The 25,279-nt window shown below is 39.3% G+C and overlaps 1 protein-coding gene across 2 annotated transcripts; it reads right to left on the reverse strand.

The window, feature by feature from the left end:
* Nucleotides 1–447: 447 nt before the first annotated feature.
* Nucleotides 448–21,088, reverse strand: LOC108980594 (carnosine N-methyltransferase). 2 transcript variants are annotated; one of them, XM_018951567.2, is made up of 18 exons: nt 20,792–21,088; nt 19,335–19,407; nt 9,897–9,940; nt 9,678–9,720; nt 9,368–9,589; nt 9,136–9,252; nt 7,958–8,029; nt 4,623–4,667; nt 4,448–4,527; nt 4,248–4,312; nt 4,090–4,156; nt 3,809–3,922; nt 2,382–2,455; nt 1,590–1,687; nt 1,451–1,510; nt 1,300–1,368; nt 1,160–1,213; nt 448–719 (listed from the first exon to the last, which is right to left on the reverse strand). In XM_018951567.2, the coding sequence occupies exons 1-18, from the start codon at nt 20,899–20,901 to the stop codon at nt 651–653; spliced, it is 1,476 nt and encodes a 491-aa protein (XP_018807112.1). In that variant the 5' UTR covers nt 20,902–21,088; the 3' UTR covers nt 448–650. The 2 variants fall into 2 exon arrangements, with proteins under 2 accessions (XP_018807112.1, XP_018807113.1); XM_018951568.2 differs by having other exon boundaries at nt 9,678–9,687; nt 20,792–21,054.
* Nucleotides 21,089–25,279: the final 4,191 nt, after the last annotated feature.

Below are 25,279 nucleotides of genomic sequence, written 5' to 3' on the forward strand. Positions count from 1 at the left end.
TTCAAAAGCTTTTTGTCTGCCGCAGGGACGAAGGCTTCTCATTTCGATTTTTTGTCTTTTTGAGAAATTCTATTTGCAGTCCTGAAGTAAGGACTGCATGTGCAGGCACATGCTTAAATGAGAGAAAACATTATTTTAGGAGGGATAATTTTGTAATTTTACAAAATTTTAAAGTTAAAATAGCCTAAGCCTGCACATGCAGTCCCCAAGTGGGGACTGTACCTAGCATTGCTCTTAACCTAATCATGTGCCAACATGGGCATGCCAGGTCAAGGGGGCATGCCGAGCGGTAATGCTCAGGCGGCCCAACAGCATCTCCCTAACTATATATATATATCCAACTTTAATACCAGGCATGTGCATGAATGCATAAGCTTCGTAGAACTAATAACATTCAATGAATAATTACCAAGCATTAAAGGGATCGCAATATCGGCTAGAAACTTATAAGCAGCAAAACACGTCAGCTTTTAAATATTCCACGTACACATGTAAGTAAAAGTTTTATTCAGCATTAAGAAAAAGGCTTATGACAGCTTATAATATGGCATAAAATTCAGCATCATTCCCACTTTCACATGTACTGCAAAAAATGACAATAAATGTCGCATGAGCTTGTAGAAACGATCCACTTGATAATTTGAAGACATCTATGAAGTTTGTTGCTCCTTTGTTGTCGTTTTCTTTCTCATCGTCCAAAAAGCAGCATAGTAGCGGTTCTGCAAAAGATCAAATGCTGAGATGCCCAAACCATCAAAGCTTTTTAAGATATGGTACGACACCTGTGCATTCTTAAGTCTTATAATGTATAAATTCCAGGTAGCATAGACATGCTAATTAGAGAAAGATGGAACCATTAGAAAATGAGCAAACTCTTAGATATAAATTGGTTTCCACATCCGACCTTAGTATCTCAATGACTTTGATTGTTAAAATTACTTTCTACCAACCACTGGCTATTAAACCACCTCTGGTCGGGCAGCTTTGGACACACCTAAAGTCCTACTTGGGTGTTAAGTTTAACGACTACTGTTTATTTGAACTAAGAAATGTTCATCGATATCACTTCTGAGAGTAGAAACAACATTATATATAATCCACAAGATGGAAAAAAAGAGAACTTTAAAGGGAAACCCAGGGCATAGAATAAGAAGCTTACTTGCATCATTGATCTGGGATTTGTAGTGTAGGTTGTCTCAATGGTCTTTTCCTTCTGCAATCTCAAGCATAATAGATTTTTAGATATGCTGTATTTCACAAATACATAGGCAACAGAACAGGTATGGCTCAAAAGATTACCTCAAAGTGAAATCCATAATGCAACGCTATCCTCTTCACATCTTCCAAACTCAGTTCAATGGACATTTCCTGAAAATATTAATGTTAAGTACACGATCTATCTGTTAGTGCGGGCGTACACTAGTGTCAAATGAGAGGAGAAGAAGCTCACATCTTCTTGCCCGTACATGTCTGCAAAGTGATATAGTAGAGGACCCATATTTATCCAAACCTGTTACACAAATTAACCAAGGTATAAAAACAATGCGAAATAGAAGAAACTTCTGTTCAATACGGACTGAGAGACTTACTCCACCATCTTTCAATATTCTCGATATGATTTCAATGTATTCAATAATGTTGTGAGCCGTATCAATAAAGAAACAGGTTACAACCACATCCCAGACTCCTGCAATGTACCACAACTAGAATAGTGAGCATTATTGGTAGATTTCATGCACCTATAGCAGTAAATATCAGGGACTGGGTGCTACACGCTAGCAATATTTATCCAGGGTACTCTTTGGCACTAAAATAGCAATATATCTATACATATGAAAAAACTTGTCCAACTAACCAATCGCAATCATAAAAGCAAATCATCTCATTACATATATATACTTCCTAGGCACAAATTATTCCTGTTCTCCCACCTACCACTTCAAGAAAAGCAAACACAAATTAATTTCTATTGAAAGGCCAAACAAAATGTCTTCTGCACCATACAGCTTTTAAAGCCCTTATCAATGGCAACACATGCCAGCCCTCGTCCGCTCACCTCCACCACCATCAAAATCACATACCCATATCTCCTAAATCCACCACAAACCATGGAAGTATTAAGTGATGTTATTTAGAATCTTCGAGTATATAACTTTGGGACTTGCTTTGACATTTCTCCTCCAATCTACTAAAACCAACTTGCTTTGGCAGCACTTAGCTTTGTTAATTCAAAGATCTTAGAATTTAAACCAATCACATTTGAACAAAAACCTAAGGTAACATTTACTGCTACCAGATGCCTGAAAATTACAATGTTCATTTGTATTTTCTTACTCCATGTAAAAAAGAGGTCATTCAAAAAAGTCATACTGTTCTCTTACCTACTTGACTTGGATCACTGTAAACCTCAACAAAGTCACCGCCACACATGGAAAAGCCTTCTGTAATTCCTGCACTGCTTGAAAGACCAAACAACGGTTATTATTTCATGGGTTAAGTTATACATGCATACAATGGGCATTGAACCATGCATGCATTATTATGGGGCGGGACTGTGTTTTGAGCTAGAGCTCATCAGTGAAAAGTTGAAAATAATTCAAAAATACAATACAAACAGGACAGAATTACATTAGTAAAACTAATATTACTGATACATAAGCCTGTGTCATGAATGAGAATGCAAAGTATTGCATTATTCCACTAGTCTAAGATAGTGTGGCTGATAATATGGTGCCTATTCAAAGAAAGCCACATTATTAATGTGCACATTTCTTACTCCTCACATCCCAATTTAGAAGTTACTGTCCAAATGTAGAAATATTTATGCTGCCACGAAGCTACCCTTGTCCAAAAAGTACATAAGATCCACATTAGAAATTGTGCCCATCTCTAATTTAGAATAAATGACATGTTAGAAAGTTAGTTGAACTTTCTTCTTTCCTGTAATAGCCATGCCATTTAGAATCAATATACTCATTTTGGGACGAAGGAGTATAACTAAATGTACTAACTTCACATTCAGAGAAATGACTAAAAATATCGCAAGAGCAACTGAAAGTAAAGGAGAAAAGTCAATCTAAGCACAAGCCCGATAAAATGTAAACAGGCAGAAAGTTACATCACTACAGGGGAAAAACATAACAGGCGATATGCATTATAACACCCAGATTTTATAAATTTGAAATAGTTGAATAGGCACGTTTTTTCCCACATTGGGAGGAGTGCACTAAGTTGAACTACCACTATTTAAGTTTATAGGGAGCTCAAATTCTGACCAGTCCTTTACCGGTATCTCACAAATGTGTATAGCGCATGATTATGATACCTCAAATTGTGTGGATTGTGAAGGCGTTCGCGAGCATGTTCTGAGTTCCATATTGGATGTATACCAAGTAGATCTAAGCTATATAAGACCCCAGAAATTATTAGTCCTTTTGACTTATTGATAATGCAGGCAACACATCCCTGGAATGTTGCATGAGTACTGGTGAAAACTTGAACCCAACCACGCCACTAGGATGAATTATGAGATTTGATTGCATAGCAGGACCTCGAGCATTACCAATAAAAGGCACCAACACAGGAAGTTGGACAATGTTTATAGGGAAATGTCTTAACGGTATCAAGTTACAAACATAATACTGACATTGGCAACTCACATCTGTTTGAGCAAGTTCATCTTCTAAAAAGGTTGTATCGGGGGGACAATCAGGATGATGTTCAAACACAATAAGAAAACATAACAAGTCTCAACACATTCGAAAGAAAAACACAAAAACATCGAAGAATGAACAGGCAGTATAGATACCTAGCTGGATGGATGTCTGGTATTAAAACAGGACGAAGTTGGTCACTATCTGAAAGTGAATTGCAATTGCTGTGGACCCAAGGGTATATTGTCCACTCTCCAGTGCTCTGTGAACTAATAATCAAACAACTCCAATTAGAAGAACTTAAAATGCAAAAACCCCTTCTTATAAAAAATATATATGTACTGTACATATATATATATTTATATATACAGAATCTCATCCATGGTTGGAAGATGCATAAGATCAAGATTACAAAGAAATTGTCATAAAATCTTACTGATTAAGAATAAAACTCGAGCATATCATCATGTAGTATGAGAACTCATTTCCCTGGCATATAAAACCTGTTTTATGAAATGAGAAATAGCAGCCTGTGAGTTAAAATGCATGTGAAAGAAAAGCTTCAAATATAGTCAATTTCAATTATGTAAGTACCTTGACATGAAATCTCCAAAGCCAGCCGGCCAAGTCCAGCTCCAGGAACCAAACAGGTAGGAGGACTGTTCAACAAAACTTTTTATTAACTCCCACCCAATTATAAACAATGATTATATCATTAGATTGATCAGGACAAGATGCAATTCTGGTATAAAAGTACTTTGGAGATAATGAAAGCAACAAGAGGAGATAAATACTTGTCCTTCTCACGATTACGGAATAGGGCATCAAGCTCTTCAAGAATAGGCTTGTAGCACTGATCACGTTCCTTCTGCCCCTGTATTAAAAACAAAACGAAGGAACAGGTAGATTTCGGACCAAAATCCCAGATGAAAACAAAACTTAGAAACCAACAAGAAAATCAAGCAATACCTCTGATGCCCAGTCTCTAACTAGATTCCTTACTATACAACGAACCTGACGAAGAAAAAGAAAGGAAATTGTATTACATAAAACTCAAATCTAAAGACAGTTTATCAACAAGCAACCCTCTCAAAGGAGAAGGGGAAAGGATCCCCTTAAGGTGTCCAAATGGTAAAGTAAGCACCATAATTATTTTATCATGGCAAGACAAATCCAGAGATCTCTTATGTGTTAGTAATTGCTACTAGTATGAGCTTATTTTTTTATCAACTGAGACCAAATTATGCTTAAGTATGCTTTTTGCACTATTTGTTGTATTTATAATATATATTAAAGTTGAGTTTGGTTGTTGTAGGTAAAGAAAGTGTTTTTCAGACTCACAGGCAGAAGGCTACATCACTAGTAGTATCTATTGTCTTAAAGCTCAGACAATTCAAAACAAATTGGTTACTTGGCAACTGCCAAAACATAATCACTCCAAGAACTCTCTAGAGTAACATTTAAGATGCATACACAATTAATCTTGATTATAGCAGATATTGACAATAGTAATAAGTGAATAATTGAATTCCCTCACTTAAACAAATTTCTGAAATGCCTTAATCAAAAGATCCATGAAATGCAATGACGCTTTCATATTTCTATTATAATGTTAATCTTTCGTTTCAAACAAATATCCCACTTGTCCATAAACAAGTACTTCAATTAGCTGAATATGGAACCTTTTGCAAATAATATAACTCAAAAGTGAATGGTGTGTATAAGATCATTGCAAAAGTGCTTGCCAATCGACTAAGTGGGGTATTGGGGAAGATCGTTACTAAGCCTCAAAATGCTTTTGTTAAGGGTAGACAGATCCTTGATGCGGCTTTAATTGCCAATGAATGTTTGGACAGTGGATTTAAGGCTGGCAACCCAGGGATTATGTGTAAGCTTGATATAGAAAAGGCGTATGATCATGTTAATTGGGATTTTCTTCTATATTTACTGGGTAGGTGTGGGTTTGGAGAAAGGTGGAGGTCTTGGATCAGTTGGTGTATTTCCACGGTACGTTTCTCTGTGTTGATCAATGGCAGTCCAAAGGGTTTCTTCCCGAGCTCTCGTGGTTTGAGACAAGGAGATCCGTTATCTCCTTTACTTTTCGTAATTGTCATGGAGGCTCTAAGCAGAATGACCTCGGCTTTAGTGACTAATGGGTTTGTTCGTGGTTTCCAGATTGGTTTGCAGAGTAGGGTTATTACTACTATTTCTCATTTGCTGTTTGCAGATGATACGCTTATTTTGTGCGAGCCTGAGCAAGACCAGTTGAGGGCTGTGAAGGCATTGTTGCTCTGTTTTGAAGCAGTGTCTGGTTTAAAAGTGAATTATGATAAATCTGAGTTGGTGCCAATAGGAGAAGTTCAGAATATAAGGGAGTTGGCTAGCATACTGGATTGTAAGATAGCGTCTCTTCCTATGACTTATCTGGGATTACCACTTGGTATAGCACCGAGGGCACGCTCGATTTGGGATCCTGTAATTGAAAAAGTAGAAAGGAGATTGGCAGAGTGGAAGAGAATGTACTTGTCGAAAGGGGGCCGGATTACGTTAATCAAAAGTACACTTTCTAACCTACCCACCTACTTTTTATCGTTATTTCCTTTACCAGCAAGTGTGGCGGGTCGACTTGAGAAGCTTCAGAGGGATTTTCTATTGGGGGGCTAGGAGATGAATTTAAATTCCATTTAGTCAAGTGGGAGATGGTGTGCCGTCCTATCTCTAATGGTGGTTTGGGGATTAGAAACTTGAGATTATTCAATAGGGCGTTACTTGGCAAATGGTTGTTGCGATATACCAAGGAACCAGATGTTTTATGGAAGACCGTGATCGAGAACAAATATGGTGATTTAGGAGAGGGTTGGTGTACTAGAGAAGTTAAGAGGGGCCTATGGAATGGGGCTATGGAAACATATTAGAAGAGGATGGGAGGTTTTCCATCGACACACTAGATTGCAATTGGGGACAGGTTCCAAGATCAGATTTTGAAAGAATGCTTGGTGTAGTAACAATGTGCTACAAGATCTGTTTCCTACTCTTTTCTTGATTGCAAGTGCCAAAGAGGCCACAGTGGCGGAGGTTATGGAAGTCTCAGGTAAGAGCATCTACTAGAACATCAACTTCAACCGAGCGGCACAGGATTGGGAGATGGGGAGTTTTGTAGATTTCTATCGTCTCTTGTACTCTTGCCACCCTAATATCCAGCATGAAGATGATTTGTGGTGGAGTCCTGAAAGGAAAGGAGTTTTCACTGTTCGTTCCTTCTATAAGGTTCTCACAACGTTTCCTGAGATACAGTTTCCATGGAGAAGACTATGGCGTCATAAGGCTCCCCCTAAAACTTCTTTCTTTGTGTGGACAGCGTCTTTGGGTAAGATTTTCACCACGGATAATCTGAGAAAAAGGAGGATAGTCATTGCCAATTGGTGTTGTATGTGTAAAAGTAGGGGTGAGTCAGTGAATCATTTACTTCTACACTGCGAGGTAGCCAAGAATCTTTGGGATGAGTTTAAAAGAATGGACTTAGCATGGGTTATGCCGGAAACTGTTTTGGATGTATTGGCTTGCTGGACCCCAATTCGAGGTGTTAGACAGATTAGAGCGGTCTGGAAGATGATCCCCATCTGTATTATGTGGTGTTTATGGCAAGAGCGCAATGGGAGGACTTTTGAAGATAGAGAGATCCTTGGCGGAGCTAAAACTGTTATTTTTTATGACTCTTTGTACTTGGGCCATTGCTGTGGATTTTAATGGCATGGACCTTCATGACTTCTTAGTTTCTAATGTCCCTACATAATTAGGGCTTTTCTATCTTTGTAATTAACATTTGGTGGTTTTATTTTACTTATAAAAAAAAAATAATTCCAAAAACTTGTCTTTTCCATCAAACAAATGCATTCTAGCACTGCATATTCTCATACAAGCTATTGCATATTGTACCACCTAATTTCCAAAGCCGTGCCCTCGTCTATGAATATTATTGACAACTAGCTCAAATGTCTTTTTCCTAAATATGCATCAATCTATTTACCCACAAATCTATCATATGATTTCTTCCAATTGTTCCAAATATATGTGTGTGTGTGTGTGTGTGTAAATTCTGAAAACGAAACAATTGTTCCATCCATAATTCTAAATTCCAGACTTGTTATAATGTTACAAATGCAATATAGCTACATCAATGGGCCTGAATAATCATCCATAAGACCAAGATATAAAATAACAAAGAAAAGAGAACAAGTGCTTACACAAAATATTAGAAACTGGAAGTACAAGTTCTAATAAATAAAACCAGTTACCCAACATACCTTATCAACATCAACTAAAGGAACATTCAACTGAAATGATGGATCCAACCACTCATGAGACAACGAAGACACCTGAATAAGTGAAATAGCAAGGAAAGCATCAAACAATTTACATATTAGGAGTTTTTTTAAACTAAAAAAAAAGGCTGTGGACCCCTCAGAAGAGGTTGTTCAAATTAACGTACTACACATCTCCAACTTAATATTATGGCTGCGTTTGGATACTGAGCTAAGTTGAGTTCTCTATGAATAGTAATAAGTTGAGATGGTGGAGTGAGTTCTGTGGGGCCCACCTAAGATGGTTTAGATGTGTTTGAATGTTAAGATGAGTTTAGATATATTTATGGGAAGTTGAAAAAGGTTGTGGGTCCCGCGTGTAAAGATGTGTTGAGTTGACAAAGGTTGTGGGTCTCACATGTAAAGATGTTTTAAGTTGATATGAGTTTAATGATTTGAGAGTTGGGTGTTTGGATGTTAGAAGATGTCTAAATATGAACCAAACTCAGTTGAGTTAAGTGCAGTCTAACAATCAAACGAGCCCTAAATATCTGATAAATCCATAACTTATAACGAAATAAAGCTTATAGATAAATATTGGATAGACAATTTGATAAGCAACAACAAGGTTCTCCTTTTTTTAATAGGTAAAACAATAAGTTTCTTTTACTTCAACTCCATCAAATCCTACCATCACTCCTCCTTGTCTCCTATGTTGTGCTTCTTTTCTTTTTTTTTTTTTTGGGGGGGGGGGCCGGGGGGGCTTTTGAAAGAAGTTAAAACACGAGATCATAGAAGTTGATACATTCTCACATCTCAAACTGTAGAATACAGTGGGTAAATTCTAATTTTCTAGAGTAGGAAAAAGTGAGATGTTCACACAGAATTGTACCCTATCCTCGGGTTGATAGATGCGCAACCCAAGGAGGCAATCTAGCAACAATCTATACCAAATAATAACAAATAACGAGTCAAGTCAAAAGAAAAAAAAAATAATGGAAGTGGTGAAATAGCACAACGGATTACCATGTGGCCCTAACTGAAGGCTTAATTTAGAATTTTCTTATCTTGGAGTGATGCAGGAGAATCCAACATTATATATCTTAATAACAATAGATCTCGACAATCTCAAACAAATTTACATAGACATAATAACTTGAAAGGAAATTTAATGACTTTACATTTCCATTGGAATTAGTGATCTCATTTCCACCACATGCATCTATCTGTTCATCATGTTTGAAGCCTGGAGGATGCCTTCCAGTAACCGAGTCGCAATTACCATCAATTTTCATCTCCTGTTGTTATCTACAGGGGTCAAATTTCTAAATGAAAAAGACATAGGTGGAACCAACCCTATAATGAATTTTTACATTTGCTCAAAAATTAATATGGTCATATAAATGCTAAAACCTCAATGGTAACTGTCCCTTTCACTGACTCGCACAAGGCATTGCTTTCTTCCCCAAAACAGGCTTGGTCAGATTTGGTGAAACACAAGCTTCCACTTGTTGATGTGGGATAGGAGCTAACATTCCTTTCTCCCGAGAAGAGATGGTCATTAAGAGCATTTTCAAGATGCCCGTCTTCACAAATATCTACATCTTGACTCATATCAAGCGGAGGTTCAAATGCCTGTAAGGCAGCATATTGGTAAGCAAAGAAAAAAAAAAGAGCGACAAGATACTCTCCTATACCATTTAGATAGGAAGTCAAAACAGACCTGAAGCATGCTGAATATGAAAAATGAATTAGTAGAAATACACCTGCAAAATTCATCAACTTCATAACTTCAGAAGAAAAGGAAAAAAAAAATAAAAGAAAAAATCCACGTGATGCACTTGAGAAAGAATGCATAATCCTTATTGCATTACCAAGTTAGCTCATCTAAAATGCAATCATGGTCATTGAATAATGAAAAACAAAAATACCAAGAAGTTACCGTCTTATTCTTTGAAACTTTAAAGGGTAATGCAACAGTAAAGCCTACAAAAGTAGTGGAAAAAAGTGAATATCAGAACTTCACAAGTTGGGGAATAAAAGATAGCGACTAAGAAAGGAATATATCAGTCATTATTATTAATTTTTTATAAGGCAATTTTTTTAAAAGCATAGAAGGACACAACCTGAGTACGATTGAAGAATACAAGAGAAAGCACCCATTTAGGAAAAAGAGGAAAACCAACAAGTAAAAGATCTAGGAAAGTATATTGGCTGTTATGAGTTTTCTTCCAATCTAGACGATTTTAAGTATATTGGCTTATTGCAGCACCACCTTCATCTCACTCTCTTCAACACTAGGGATGTTGCATTCCTTCCATGTGAAACGTTTGATGTATTTGAAAATCTAAAACTGCCCTTCTCAAACCCCCAACATCTCCATCACCCTTTGAGAGATGACCCAAAGGCCCATAAAGCTTTCATGGGTATTTGGGTGTCGAGTGGACCTATTAAAATGAAGTTCTAGTCTAGCCACATCCTAGTGAAACATGAGATGATCAGTAGTTTTCCCACTCTTCTAGCGCATACAACAACAATCTCTTACTATGGTGCACTTCTTTCTTAAATTATCCAAACAAAGTATTCCTAGTGCAACTGTCTTTCCAAAAATGTCACCTTCGATGGAGCCGTGTTTCTCCAAATGCTATTCCAAGGGAAACAGAACCAATAGTGATATTTGACAGTAAATTTTTATCAACCAGTTTTCAATTTGAGTATTGGTCTTTAGTTTTCTCTCCGTACAACTTAGATTTTGCAAACCAGTATCATGTCGCTGATGGTGGTTGTGGGCTTTTGACGGTGGGATATCTGGTACTGTAGTAAGGAAATGAGTTCTTTTAGTTGTTTAGCTATCGAGTCAAAGGTTTTTAAGGTGAGAAGAGATGGGGGTAAGGTGTGCATCACAGAGAATGGGTGGAAAGGTGTGAGTTGTATGTGGCTGGGGTTAGAAACTACCTAATGGGTGGCTAACACGCTGGAGGAATGTCTGAAGGCTGGGAGCAAAGGGTACTACTTAGCTCGTCGGGAAGGTGACAGAGGCTTCATTGCCCAGCGATGATCAAACTCTCGTGGTTCCTACATGGCTTTGGTGGGGTATGGTGGGCGAGGTTGACAGAGTTTCATACTCATACCTGAAGACAGGCTGGAATGGGGTGGAGGAAGATGGCAGCAGTGTTGAAGGATATGGGGATATGGACAGAGTAGGTGGTCAGGGGAGACCCTCCTTTTCGGTAGCTGCTCAGAGTAGAGGAGGAGTTGGCAGGGGGATGGTTGGGTTGAAAGAGGAAAAGCTTCTAAAGGAGTTGCGCGAAATGCAGAGCTCGTTGGGGGAGTTAACTAATAAAGTGCTTTGGCTAATACGGTGCGTTGAGGGATATGGGGTGGTGGGCGTGGGCTTGGGCGGTGAACTGGGCTTACAGGAATCGAATGGAGGGTTGGGGAAAGGAGAGGCCAACATGGGTAATGGGCTCCAGCCCAAGGAGAGGCCAGCTTAGTTTGGAGGCCCATTTTGGAGGAAGAAGCCACAGGTTGCTAGTGGCTTGTTGACGAGTGGGCCTAAGCCATCATCGCCGGCGAAGCTCAGTCAACTTCGTTGGAGGTCACAGAAGCTCCGATGGAGGTCTCGTCGCTGGAGGTTGTAATATCTGAGCATGGAGGAGGGATTTCCTCAATCTCTCTTGCTCACGAAGACTCGATAACTGCACAGACCACCTCGAAGGAGGTCACTAGCGCACAGACAACTCCGACGAGGTCAGAGGAGACGTTTGGGTAATAGACAACCCAGTCCCCACGAGGATGTCTTGGCCACTGTTGTTGAGCCATTGTCTACTAACCAGGCACAAAAAGTCCTAATAACCTATGAGGAAGCTTCGGAAGGGTTAAAGGTGGCGCCCCCTGTGCCAGCAGTGGAGGAAAGGGAAATTGTGGAAAATGCAGGTTATGTGATGCAGGTTTTTTAGGAATTCTTTTCCTTTCATAAGTTTGAAAAATCTCTTAATGCCACCTTTATTGCTCTCTTTCCTAAGAAATCTGGGGCCACAGAGTTGAAGGCTTTTCGTCCTATCAGCCTTGTAAGTGGGGGGTTTACAAGATAATTTCGAAAGTGCTTGCTAATCGTATGAGTACAGTAATGGAGCAAATTATCTATAACCAAAATGCTTTTGTTCGGGGTAGGCAAATATTTGATTTTGTTCTGGTTGCTAATGAATGTTTACACAGTCGATTAAGGGAGGGCATTCCTGGAGTTCTTTATAAGCTTGATATGGAAAAGGTGTATGATCATTTGAATTGGGAGTTCCTTTTCTATATGCTCAAGAGATGTGGTTTCAGGGAGAGGCGGTGCACGTGGATTAGACATTGTGTCTCTACTGCTCGGTTTTCAGTATTGGTTAATGGAAATCCATATGGTTTTTTCCATAGTGCTCGCTGTTTGAGACTAGAGGACCCGTTATCCCCTTTCCTCTTCGTTATTATCATGGAGGTGTTGGGTCGTATGGTGGAGACTGCTGTAGGAGGGGGTTTTCTCTCTGGTTTTTTGGTGAGAAATGCTAACGATGGATCTATCACACTTGCTCATCTTCTTTTTGCAAATGACACTCTTATTTTTGGTGATGCTGATCGTGGTCAGATTCAAGCCTTAAGGGCTGTGTTACTATGTTTTGAAGCTATTACGGGCCTTAAGATGAATTAGGGTAAGTCAGGAGATGGTTCCGGTGGGGTAGGTGAGGAAAGTTTCTTCCTTACAATTGAAATATCTAGGCCTTCTGTTGGGGGCGTCCATCAAGGCTAAGGCTATTTGGGATGGGGAGGTGGAGAAGATTGAAAAGAGATTGGTGAGTTGGAAGCAGCTATATTTATCAAAAGGGGGGGTAGAATTACATTAATTAAAAGTACACTTTCCAACTTCCCAACTTATTACCTATCTTTATTTCCATTGCCTGCAAGGGTGGCAAACCGGATTGAGAATTTTTTGTGCATTTCTATGGGGTGGAATGGGAGAGGAGACTAAATTCCATCTTGTTAGTTGGAATAGAGTTTGATCTCCTATTTCTAATTGTCTAGGGGTCCATATACTTTGAGAATTTTCAACAAGGCTTTGTTGGGGAAGTGACTTTGGAGGTATCAATCGGAAGGAGAGTCGTTGTGGGGGAGGTTATAGATTGGAAATATGGGAGTGATTGGGGGGTTGGTGTTATAAGGAAGCTAAGGGGGTTTATAGTATGAGTCTTTGGAAGTTTATTAGAAAGGGGTGGGAGAGTTTTGCTAAATATGTTAACTAGGTTGTTGGAGAGGGTTCAAGGATCCGTTTTTGTTTTGATGATTGGTATGGTGATTGGGCCTTTTATAGAGTGTTCCCGACTATTTTCCTTATGTTAGCTGATTAGCATGCATCTGTTTCTGATTTGTTAGTCCGTTCTAATGCATCCTTGCAGTGGGATCTTCGTTTTATTAGAGCAGTACAGGATTGGGAACTTGATGATGTTTCAGATTTTTTCAGCTTTTTATATTCCCAGGGTATTGGGGATAATGAGAGGGATAGATTGTTGTGGAAGCCTACGGGAAGTAAAAAATTTTGGTTTGGTCGTATTATAAGGTGTTGACTGTTCAGCATAGTTCTCCTTTCCCTTGAAAGTATATTTGGAGGTCTAATGTGCCTTCCAAAGTCGCTTTATTTATATGGACAACATCGCTTGGGAACATTTTGACAATCAATAACTTGAAAAAGTTGTTATGGAGTGGTGTTTTATGTGTAAGAAGCATGTGGAATCTGTGGATCACCTACTTTTGCACTGCGAGGTGACAAAGGCTTTGTTGGATGGATTTTTTAGTAGAGTTGGGTTGGCTTGGGTGATGCCTTCGAGAGTTGTGGATCTGATTGCGGTGTGGAAGATGCTTCCTTTGTGTCTTATATGCTGCATTTGGTGGGAATGGAACGAGCATTGTTTTAAAGATAAGGAACGCGCCTTGGAGGAACTTCGGAAATTCTTTGTATACTCTTTATTGCAATGATTTTCTGCTATAGTGATTAATAGAGCTTCAGCTCATGATTTTTTGTTTTCGCTTTCTACTTTATAGAATGTATTTAGGTGCTTTCTTTTGTATACATCCTGTATACATGGGCTTCGCCTATCTCATTCAATGAATAAAATTGTCTCTCTTACTTATCAAAAAAATATATATTTATATATATAATATATATATATATATCAGTTGAAGTTACTGGAGATTTTTTCTAGATGGGAGAACTGGTACTAAAACTTTAAATGAAGGTCGAAGTTGTGGACAGACAAAGTTTAGGATGTAAGTAACAATGGGTAATAGTGCAATTTTCCTTAGACATAAATATGTTGGAATAGTTCCACAGTCACATTCGACTTTGATAATAGGCAGATGTGCAATGTAGACAAACACAATAAGATCATTAGCAATTCTAGTTCAAACACATTTCTCCCCACGAACAAATTATTCTACAGAAAGGCATATCGATGAAAAAAATAAAGCTACTTATTATTATATCCAAACAATGAAGTAAATATATGAAGCATAAACATTAACCATTTATTTTTGTTAATCTTAACTTTCATGATAATAACATTCTTTTTTTCTTTTTTTGATACGAAAGTTACATTGGACAACTTTTTACTCCCAAAAAACTCTAGCCTCCATACTCGTCCCTTCAACCTTCCGCAGCTATCCCACCCTTGCTGTCGGCCTTTCTAAACCCTAGCCTCCATCCTTGTAATCTTGCCACCGTCTCTCTCTCGCACAGACAGAACTCTCGTGTCAACGTCAATACTCACCCACCCATTCTAGTTCGGAGAGTGTCTTTGCACTGCCGGCAAAGACAAGATCGCCGGCCCTTAGCGAAGTCGCCAAGGGTTGTCGTGTTAGACCCCCACGTCGAGTTGCCTCTAGAGGTACCGCACATGCCCTAGTCATGGTGGGGACATGCACCTTGGATAGCCCACAACCATGCCTTGGCTCGTGGGGTGACACGCACGGGACACCCAGCATGCATGTATGCCTTGGCCCGCGCGATGGCACCCACGGGGCGCCCAGCATGTGGGCTAGCGAGCCGCACGCCCATGCGCGCGGCACAACACCGCGCGCCCATGTGGGCGGCATCATGCGCCCCAGCGGGCCGCACGCCCAGGCGCTTCCCAGTGCGCAGGCCCGTGCGCACATCAGTGGGCCGCGTGGCCCTGCGCGCACCGTTGTGCCGCAAGACCATGCGGGCGCCCATGCGCCACACAGTCAGTCCAGCCCGTATGCGCGCGCGCACGCCCAGACTTACCTTGCTGCACGCCCGCGTGCCCATGGCCCTCCTGCCGCACGCCAGCATGCCCATGCCTACACACCAGCGAGGCTAGTGGCACGCCCCATGGCGTGCCATCCAGCGCACGGCTCCAGCCCGTGCCTTGCGGAGTAGGTCAGTGGCATGCCCACCAGGCATGCCATCCAGCGCACGGCTCCAGCCCGTGCCATGCAGCCAACGCCCAAGCCACCAGCTTGGGCCATGCCGAACCACTTAGCCATGGACTAACCAACATGCAACCACTTAGTCCACCATGGGCCCATGCATGTCACACTATGGTTTAGTCCATGACTTCATCTTATTATTTTTATTTTAATTAATTATTAATTATTTACTTTCAAGGGACCTATTGGGGGTTTTCAAGTTGTAACTTATAAATAGAACCCTTATTCATTTCATTCACATCTTTTGGCAAATTCCTAAGAGGAGAGACTTTTGTTTGAGAGATCACAAATCGGTGCTGTAACACTTGGGCTTTTTGGGTGATATTCGTTGATCCCAATGAGAGGATTACACTTTGCAATTCTTTGAATAAGTGTAGTTCATTTATCTTGTTCTTGCAACTTGGTTCAATTCATGAATCCAAGTTGTGTTTATCAATATATGAGGTTTATTCAATTCTTGTGCAACTCGTGAATCAAGTGTTGAATTATCTTATTGTTCTTTTTATTATTTAAGGCATAAGTGTTCTTACTTCTGTTCTTGAGTGATCTTCATATTGTTCTTGGTGTTCTTCATGAATTTCGGCTCTTCAATCCATTTTACTCATAAAAGTCGACTAACCTAGTGTTAGTCTACTTTCCATAAATTGTTGGACTCTTCCAACCCTAGTGGCCGAAACCTCTTTTCCATAGTGAGCAAAGACCATTCGACCAACACTTCCCTAATTGGGAAAAACCCTAGCCGCCCACTCCACTTTCCAAACTATGATTCCTATAATTTAAGAATCCCTAGTTGACCCAAACACTTACCCCATTCGGCCAAATCATTCCATTTGAGTTCCTTGAATTTAGGAACATCCCACCAATCATTCCCCAAGCTTGTTCGGCCAACCCTAGCCGCCCAAGCCTTGCCCTAATTCCTAAATCCTAAACACAAACCCTAGCCGCCCATCACCATACCTCCAAACCCTAAACCTAATCCAAAGTGGCACCAACCCCCATTCTAGCCTATTGTCGTGCACCACTTTTCATCCTTGCTACCATACAGTTTACCAACCTTTCCCACCATTCCATTCATCCATTCTAGCCTAAACACTTGACCAAATTCCATCCAAGTGGTCATCTTGACCACCATTGTTCGAGAATCAAGCAAGAGATGAACGGAGGATCGGTCATCACATCAACCATATTGGCGTGGAGAACATAGTGTTTAGGGACTTGACCGAGGTCCCTAACACGTCGTCCAGCGTTGGCAGGCCTCCAGCAACACGATTTTTTGTTAGATCTGTGTTCCGGCGTTGTGTTCCGTCATCGGCCATCCCTCAGGCAGCTGATCTGTGTTTCCGGCACATCCATCGACACAAACAAGACCGGCGACTCCAGCAAGGGACTTCCGATGCCAGTACCATCTCCGACAACCAAGTTTTTGAGCAGTCTGGTTTTTTTCGCCACACAGATCTGATTTTTCTATAACGATGGGAAGTTTGACCCAGTGAAAGTTGTTTATACAGCTTTGGGAGAGTGTTTATACAATGGGGACTCTTAAACATCTTTTAATAGAATCAAAGGTGTTTATGTTGTCTATGGAGGGTGGAAATTATTGTCGCATCACAGAAAGGGGCAGGAAGGTAACCAAGGAGATGGTGCTCAGTCATGCCAGTGCTTGTTGCTTGGCCAGTCCAGTGGAAGAATGTGTTTTATCGGAGGGAAGGAAAGACTTCTTCAAAACATATAGGGATGGAATCAAAGCTCTGTTTGCTCATAGGAGGTCGAATTATTATGGGCATTTTTTGGAAGTAACTAACTATGGTGGTGGTGGTGGTGGTGGTGGTGGGAGGGGGTGTCATGGTCTCTTAGCGATCCCGAAAGGAGTGGAAGGAATGGGTTGGAAGAGCTATGGAGTTAAAACAAAAACACAATTACCTGGCAGTTGAACAAAAACACAAAAAGGGAGGCATGGAAGGGGAACTTTCAGAGGGACTTTGTCTGAAGAGGGAAGGGGCAAGAAGCCAATTACCTGAAATGGATAGCTGTCAAGGAGAAAACGAGTTGCAGAGGTATCTGCATAGTCTAAAAAAGGAGGTAATGGGTGTGAAGGAGGATTTGAAATTGTTTAGAAAGGAGATAAAGTCTTGGATTTTTAAGATAATCAAAGGTTTGGGCCTGAGCTTGGGCCAACGTATGAGGCCTCTAAAAATAAGAAAAAGGAAGGTTGCTGGGTGTAATAGCATGAGGCCAGACAAAGGGAAGGCCAAACTTGGGCTGGGCCGCATAAGCTCATTTCGCCTTCCAAACCCGAAATGGAGGCCGAAACTCCATTGGCCTGTGTTTGAGAAGGGCTCCACTTATGGGCCGAAGGTTACCAACCCCAAGATAAGGGTCTCCTCTAGCCCAGAACTTCCGTTGGACCCCTAAGCAGGCTTTCCTTCGTCAGTGACAACAGCTCCTACACAGAAATGCACACAAGCTTCTACGGAACACTTGGAGGAGGTTTTTTTGACTTGTCCCTAGTCATAATGGAGGAGAAGGCAACAGGTTGGGTATCTGAGAAGTCCACGACAGGAGCAAAATCTGTGGAAGGCTTGGAGCATGGTGGGAAGACACAGATAACAACGATAGGAACCTTGGCTCTGGTTCCGTCACGTGATCATGGTGTAACACCAATGCCTAAAGTAGGGTCCGTCGAAGTTGCACACACAAGGTTACAAGAGGTGAAGGGACTTGCTACCAACCCAAATCTCCAATGGAGAGTACCATTGGTGTTGTTGAGGAGGCACAGGATTTGAACAAGGGTTTATCGTTGGTACCATTTGGAACTATGTCGGGCGCTACATTAGGGGAAGACGTTGTCCCCTTGGTATCTCTTCTTCCATTAAACAATATAGATGAATCATCTTCGGATTGGACTTTGCAAAAGGTTAATGAGATTCAGCATATTGTGGGAATCTCACGTGGAGGATGTGAAGACCAGTTGAAAGCTCTAACCACTACGATTGAGGCAAGCCACTCGCATGAACAAAATCAAACTTTAAGAAAAGCAGGGAGTTAAAGCGTCTTTTTTTGTGCAATCAACTATAACGCTAAGGGTGGTAGCTCAAGTATAGAGCATAGAGGTTGATGTATGTTGGGAAGTCTTTCACATAGAGGGTATTTTGGGTGGAGGTTGGGCTACGGGAAGCATGGAGTTGGGGTTGGGGTGGGGTTGGGGTTGGGGAGGTGTGATTTATTCTATCTCGGGCTTGATGTATGTTGGGAAGTTTTTTACGGGCTTTTGGGGTAATAGGAACTCTCTAGTATGGGTTAGAAATTTTCTTATATACATCCAATGTACTTGGTTACTCATATTGATATATATAATATTTTTACTTATCTAAAAAAACAAACAATTTTTTTTTTTTTTTATGACGGAGAACCACCCCACAGTAGAGCTCTTAGGACTCTCACCCATGGAACTTAAACCCCCAAGGAGACTAACACAGCAACCCACCACCATGCTTTCCACTTAAATCACAGTTTGATCCCAAGGGAATCGAATCTATGACATGGGGCTCATACACACAAGTTCGCCCTTACCACTTGGGCTATCCACGGGTGGTAGTCCTACTAGGAAAAGGAACAACAACCAGCATATCCAAAAGCAGAAAAAGCAAGGAAACACACCACAATGGATGAATAGTCCATCTAAACTTCTCTAGTGTAGGATATGGAATTATGTAAGTTAAAAAAACAAATATACCTTCAAAATGGGAGTAAATAACACTACTTCGATCAAAAATTTAAGCACATAGCAAAATGTAGCTTAGCAGAACTTTGTCTTTTATACTAAGTGAGATAATGACAATTCCATCCCTAAGCATTTCACTTGCAACTTGAAACTACCACCTTGGAAGGGAAGAGCAAATACCTTATGGGCAGGTGGTAGCCTTTTGTAAGATCTTTCATATCTTTTGACATCTTCTTCTGCAGCATCTGGATAGCTGTAAGAGAAGTCCATGTAGGAAAGCACAAGTATTAAGACTAAGGAGAGAGATCACGTGCACCATCACAAGCAGTAATGACAGCTAAAAGAAGATAAAGTTCTGCGATTGGATAATAGACAAAAGGCAAACCAACACAATCAAATACATGCATGAGTTTATTTTAATGCAACTGTGAATAAGAGTTTAATAAAAAAGAAAATAATGGAAGAAAATGGCAGATTTGATGAAGCAAATATGTCTTGGATATGAAGATAAAAGTTGAATGAACGTTATCTGGTAAAGCATCAATCCCAGCTAATGACTTTAAGATAAATCATCAATAAATAAAAAATTTATATATGTTCCATTACTATCTAGAGGCTGTAACAACAGCAGGGGTTAAAAGATTAGAAAGCTCAAAAACATTTGACATATAAACACTTAGATTATTTTTTTGTTCCTTTTCAAAAATATATAGAAGAAAGATTTGGAAGGAAAGAAGGAAAATTCTAAACAGAAGATACATCAACATTTTTTTTTTTTGATAAGTCAAGAAAAATGATAAAGAAGATACTTCAATTCTCAGTTATTTATATTACCAACTGCCCACTTTATCCAGTCATTCTTATGTTTTGATTTTAAAACATAGTTTCTCATGCTAATATATTAATTTGGATAACCGTGTCTTTATTTGTCCGCAGAACACAAGTTTTTCATTAATTAAACAAAGTCTTTTTTCGAGCTTAATAAATATCTCTGAAGACTCTGGACTTACAACTACTATACCAACTAGGAATTCAAAGCAAAGAGCACCCAGGACTCTTAGAAGCTAGTAGATAACTCCAGACTAAATTCTCTTCCCTACTAATAATTTTTTTATAGGTAAAGAAATGTTTTATTGATGAGGGAAATAGGCATAGCTCAAGCCCACGAGTCTATTCCCTAAGAATACTAACGCCGATTCATATAAAAGAGGCTCCCGACTCTTCAACCAATGACCCAAAAAGATACTTCCGTCTGGCACAATCTTGAAATACCAGATGCATCACTTATCAAAGAAACAGTCCTAGAAACCACTATTTTTCAATTGGAAAATTCACGGGGACTTCAATTATATTTTTCAATTCCAAATAACTGAAAAAAATAACTCCGAGTTCCCTTTGCCCAATATTCCTTAAATCGATTCAACTCCCCAGGATACAAGAATCATCCCAAAGTTAGCCTTAAACTTTCCCATGAGCACAAGAAGCTTATAATCGTACAACGACGTCGGCTTAGTGGAGACTAAGAAACAAAGGAAAAGCAGAGTAAAAGAAACCATACTCCCGTTAGATTTCAAACCTAAACAATAATAATTAATCAATTGAAGAAGATGACGAAGAGATTAGAGAAATAGGCGTACTTGAGGTAGGCGCTGATGATGCGCCTGAGGGATTTGACTTCAAGGGCTTCTTCAAGCTTCCGACGACGACGCTGTTCCCCATCGTCCTCCTCTACTCGCGGCATTGACATTTCTATCTCAGACACCTTTCTTTGCTTTTTTTCCTATCAATCGAAGGAACTCTCACCTGCCTTGTGTGTTCACCTGTACTATCTTTGTCAGTTCTCCACTTCTTTTCTGAGAGTCGTCTATGTATCACGAACAAAGCACGAACCGGTACGGAATTAGATTTTGGGTTTGGCAAGTGATGCTTTGGTCACTGTCAAAGGCCGTGGTAATTGCCCATTAGATTGAAAACTATAAAATTTAACGTATCAACATTATTCAACCACTATTAATGTTTTTATAATAATAAAAAATAATTTAAAAGCGATGAAAAGCATAACAATGTAAAGAGTGATAATTGACCAATATATAGTAGTATCACTTAAGAAATTATATGTTCTCACAATTTTGAGGTTAAATTGTATACTAACAATTCACACGTCACAAAAATAAGGAACTCAATTGTGTACTTAAACTGACGTAATTTTGTGTAATCTGTTAGATTTATTTTATAACAAAATAAATTTTATAATTTAAAAAATCACATCAAACTATATCAATTTTTGATATTATTTTTATGTATTTCCTCTACAATTATAGTATTTCCGTAAAAATATCTCTATGAATTAGACATAGTATTATGAAACTGAGAATGTTTGTGGCTTTAAAGGTTTGATTGCATTGATTGACTCATTGAGCATGTTTATTTGCTTCCTGATTTATTAATTGATTTTTTAAAAAAAAAATAGAATAAATCTGCTTCACACACTACTGTGTGAAGCAGCCCCAGCACACTTAACGCTTAACGTGCTGGGGTGAAAAAAAAAGAAAAAAAAAAACTATGTGAAGTGTGTGGAGAGTGTGATGAATAGTAGAGTGTGATATAGCAATACTCAAAAAAATATACCCGGAAACGGAAGGGTTGACCTACGAAAATGAAAAGAAAATCTTTATTACAATCCTATATGTTGGAAGGGAAATACCATAGTAGAAATGTTGTGAAATCTCAAAATGACTTTACGAATTAAGAGACTAGTCAGATTTTAATCCGTCAATATAGTCGAATCTCGATCTATTATAGTGACATAGTTGTCTTTTTATTTAATTAAGACACTTAGGAGTATAAGTTTGTGAAACAGATTGCACCATTAGCCATAAATGAATATTTAGGATTTTACGATGTAATAAAAAGTTTCAAGTTTTCTAGATGAATAGCGAACGGGAGTGCCTCTATATTTCATTAAGGCACTTAGGAGTCCAAATTTCGCAAAACAAATTGTACCACTAGACTCATGGAAAATACTCTACTAGGAATTAGACATAGACAAATTTCGATATTTTTTGGATGAATAGTAACACCCAAGAGAGCATCACGTGGCAACTAGGGGTGTAATTGGTCCAATTCGGTCCGGGGGAGGTCTTGGACCGAAAATTTCGGTTCATCATTTTTGTTAGACCCGACTGTTAGCTATTGGTCCACTTCGGTCCATGAACATTTTTTTCCATTGTCTTACATCTTGATAATTACTTTTAACCAAGAAAAACTTTATTTGAATCAAACCCTAGCCGAAACCCCATTTAAACCCCCAAATGAACCCACTCGATTAAGCCCATTTTCGGCCCACCGAAACCACCATCTAGCCCTTTTTTCACCTTATTTTGGCTACCACTATGCCATCCAAGGGTCACTCATCTACCCTTCATGTCAGTCCCTCTCTTATATCACACACTCCTTGCATTTCACTCCACACTTAGACACTCTTCCCTTAGTTTCCTAGAGCAAACTGAGAGAGGTGAGAGGCAATTTCTAGGCAGCTTCTTATTTGCTCCATTCCAGCTCTTTGTGAGTATTTTCTATGGCTCAAACGTCTTGTATTTTGTTCCATTTTGAGTCTATTTAACGTGGGTATATGTTGGAAGATTTTACATGGAGTTTTGATTGGTGAAAGTTAAGTACGATGATGCAAAGGTCTTGCTCGTGACAGTTTTGATATTTGTGTGTTTGATGAAATTTTTGCCATGTCATCATGCAAGACTTAATGCCTAGATCAAGTTAGAACTTGAATGTGAGGTATATGGTTTTATTACTTGAAGAGTTATTGCATAAAAATCTAGGATGTAATCACTTTAATTCAAGTCCAATGCAAGCTATACTCAATTGTAGTGTATTAGTGCAAGCCGATTGTTTTATGAAGTGGTTTGAATGACGAACAAGTTGGGAGAATGTTTATGGACTTTTGGAGTGCTTGGAGTTGATTTGGAAAGTGTTAGACCAAGAACATCAATGGTTTGTTCTATTTGATCTAAACTTGGTGTTTTGGCATTTTCCTAGATGTGATGAGTTTGAGTTTTCATAAAATGTGTAAATTGGTATCTTAGCATAATTTTAGAACTAAGGATGTGATTTTTTAGAGTTGATAAATTTAGTTTATGCCAGTTAGTATGTTAGAAGGTCAAGTTGCATCAAAAAAAAAGTTTTTGGCCTATAAGTGAATCGACCCTAGCATGTTTCTTATATTTTTATTTTTTTAAAAAAAAAAAAATTGAGTTGATATTTAAACTTAAGACAAAGTTTATACAAAAAATGTAAAATTTGGTAAGTTCTGGAGTTCATATGCAAAATCCTTATTTTATGGAAAAATATTTAATTTCCCACAACTAGAGGGAGTAACTTTGCAATTTTAGCCATAAATTAGTAAGTTTTATGTTTATAAGTATTTAATGAAATAATCTAACCTTAGATACCTCGTTTCAGTTCACGCATTTTTACACTCGCTTTTACGTTACATGACATAACTGTAATTTGTGTATATACGTTGGTAGGACTGCCATTATAGTCATGTCACTTATGCTTAATGTGTAACACCCGAACTCAGAAATTGTATGGTTGGGCTATGTATATATATATATATATATATATATATATTTTCATTTTGAGCTTTTGGCCATTTCTTTAACCTTGGATAAAACCTATCAGTTTATAAGCAATTCCTCACACGCACGACTCTAGCACTCCCACGCACGTATGCTTCTCTTCTCCTCAGCTTTAGGGTTTTGTTTTTATTTTTGTGTTTCCAATCACCCACATATTCATACGTTAACTCCAGTTCACACACGTTTCCATTTACGGCAACCACTCACACATATAGATAGAACTCGTACGTCGAAGATGGAAGTGATTTCTAACCTAGACTAGAGTGCCACTACACCATCCAAAACTCAAGCCGCCTCCCCATTTAGTATCAACGCAACCCGTGCATGCACAATATCTCCTTGGATCGCAGCTCCACTTCGTCGTTGCACCCCCTTCTCAACCACCGTGGTACAACTCCCACTGCCTAGCCACCCTGTCTCCTCCACGGTCAAACAAGCACCGAAGATGCCTCTATTTTAGTCCCTGTAAACAGAGCAGGTTTCTTCTCTGCTTGCCGCCATTTGACGCAGCCCAGCCGTGTTGTACCACCAACCACTGCCATGCCCCTTCCATAAACCGCAGCAACCCACTTACTCGGCCAGGCCACCACAAGCCGCCAGTTCCGTCCATTGACCCATATCCCTCAGCAATTCAATACGCACCAAAGTCGAAGGACCTCTGTTTTTGCTTCCCGAAACAGAGCCACCACTTGCAGCCATTCCCTGCTCTTTCTAGTTGTCATCAACTATGGCAAGTGTATATAGAAACTGCTAGAGAAGACTTCCTGTCACCCCAATCCGCCGCACGCCGCCTCAGGCCCCGGTAAGCTCACACCGTTTCTTTTTATTTTTTTTCTTTTTCCTCTCGGTTTCTCTCTGTCTCTCACCGTGTGCTTCTCTCGATCATCTCTCTCTCCCTCTCTATCATTTTTTCAACTGCCCAGGCACCGCCCACACCGCCGTCGACCTTAGTCAGCTCCCTGCACTGTCACACACTCCCTTCTCAGTGAGTATCTCGCGCCCCTATCCTCGCCGATTGTTGCACCGAGATTGCATGAAGCGTTTCCTTTAAAGTTTACGTAAACTTAGATTTTATATAGTACTTGAATATGGAATTACAGATTTACCCTTATTATTGGATTGGGTTCAATTTAAAATTTTTGTTTATATTAAATCTGTTTTTACGTGGTTTCTGCGGGTAGTATAAGAAATTTTGCAAAAAATAAATAGGATTTTCAAATAGTACTAATGGTAGCATATTATTTTTACAGTAAGTGTGAAATTTTATTTTGAACATTTTAATTATAATCACAGAAAATCACTTAAGTATTTTAACTTGTTATTAAGTAAAGTTTTATTTTTAGAGTAAACAATATTGGTGTAATGTTATTTTTACACTTTATATATGATTTAGTCTATTTGAAAAATATAGTTATGGTTATTTTTAAAATATTTTGGGATAATTATATTATCCAGTATTAAACTTTATAG

The sequence above is a fragment of the Juglans regia genome, chromosome 10 (assembly GCF_001411555.2).
Source record: "Juglans regia cultivar Chandler chromosome 10, Walnut 2.0, whole genome shotgun sequence".
NCBI classification, from domain to species: Eukaryota; Viridiplantae; Streptophyta; class Magnoliopsida; order Fagales; family Juglandaceae; genus Juglans; species Juglans regia.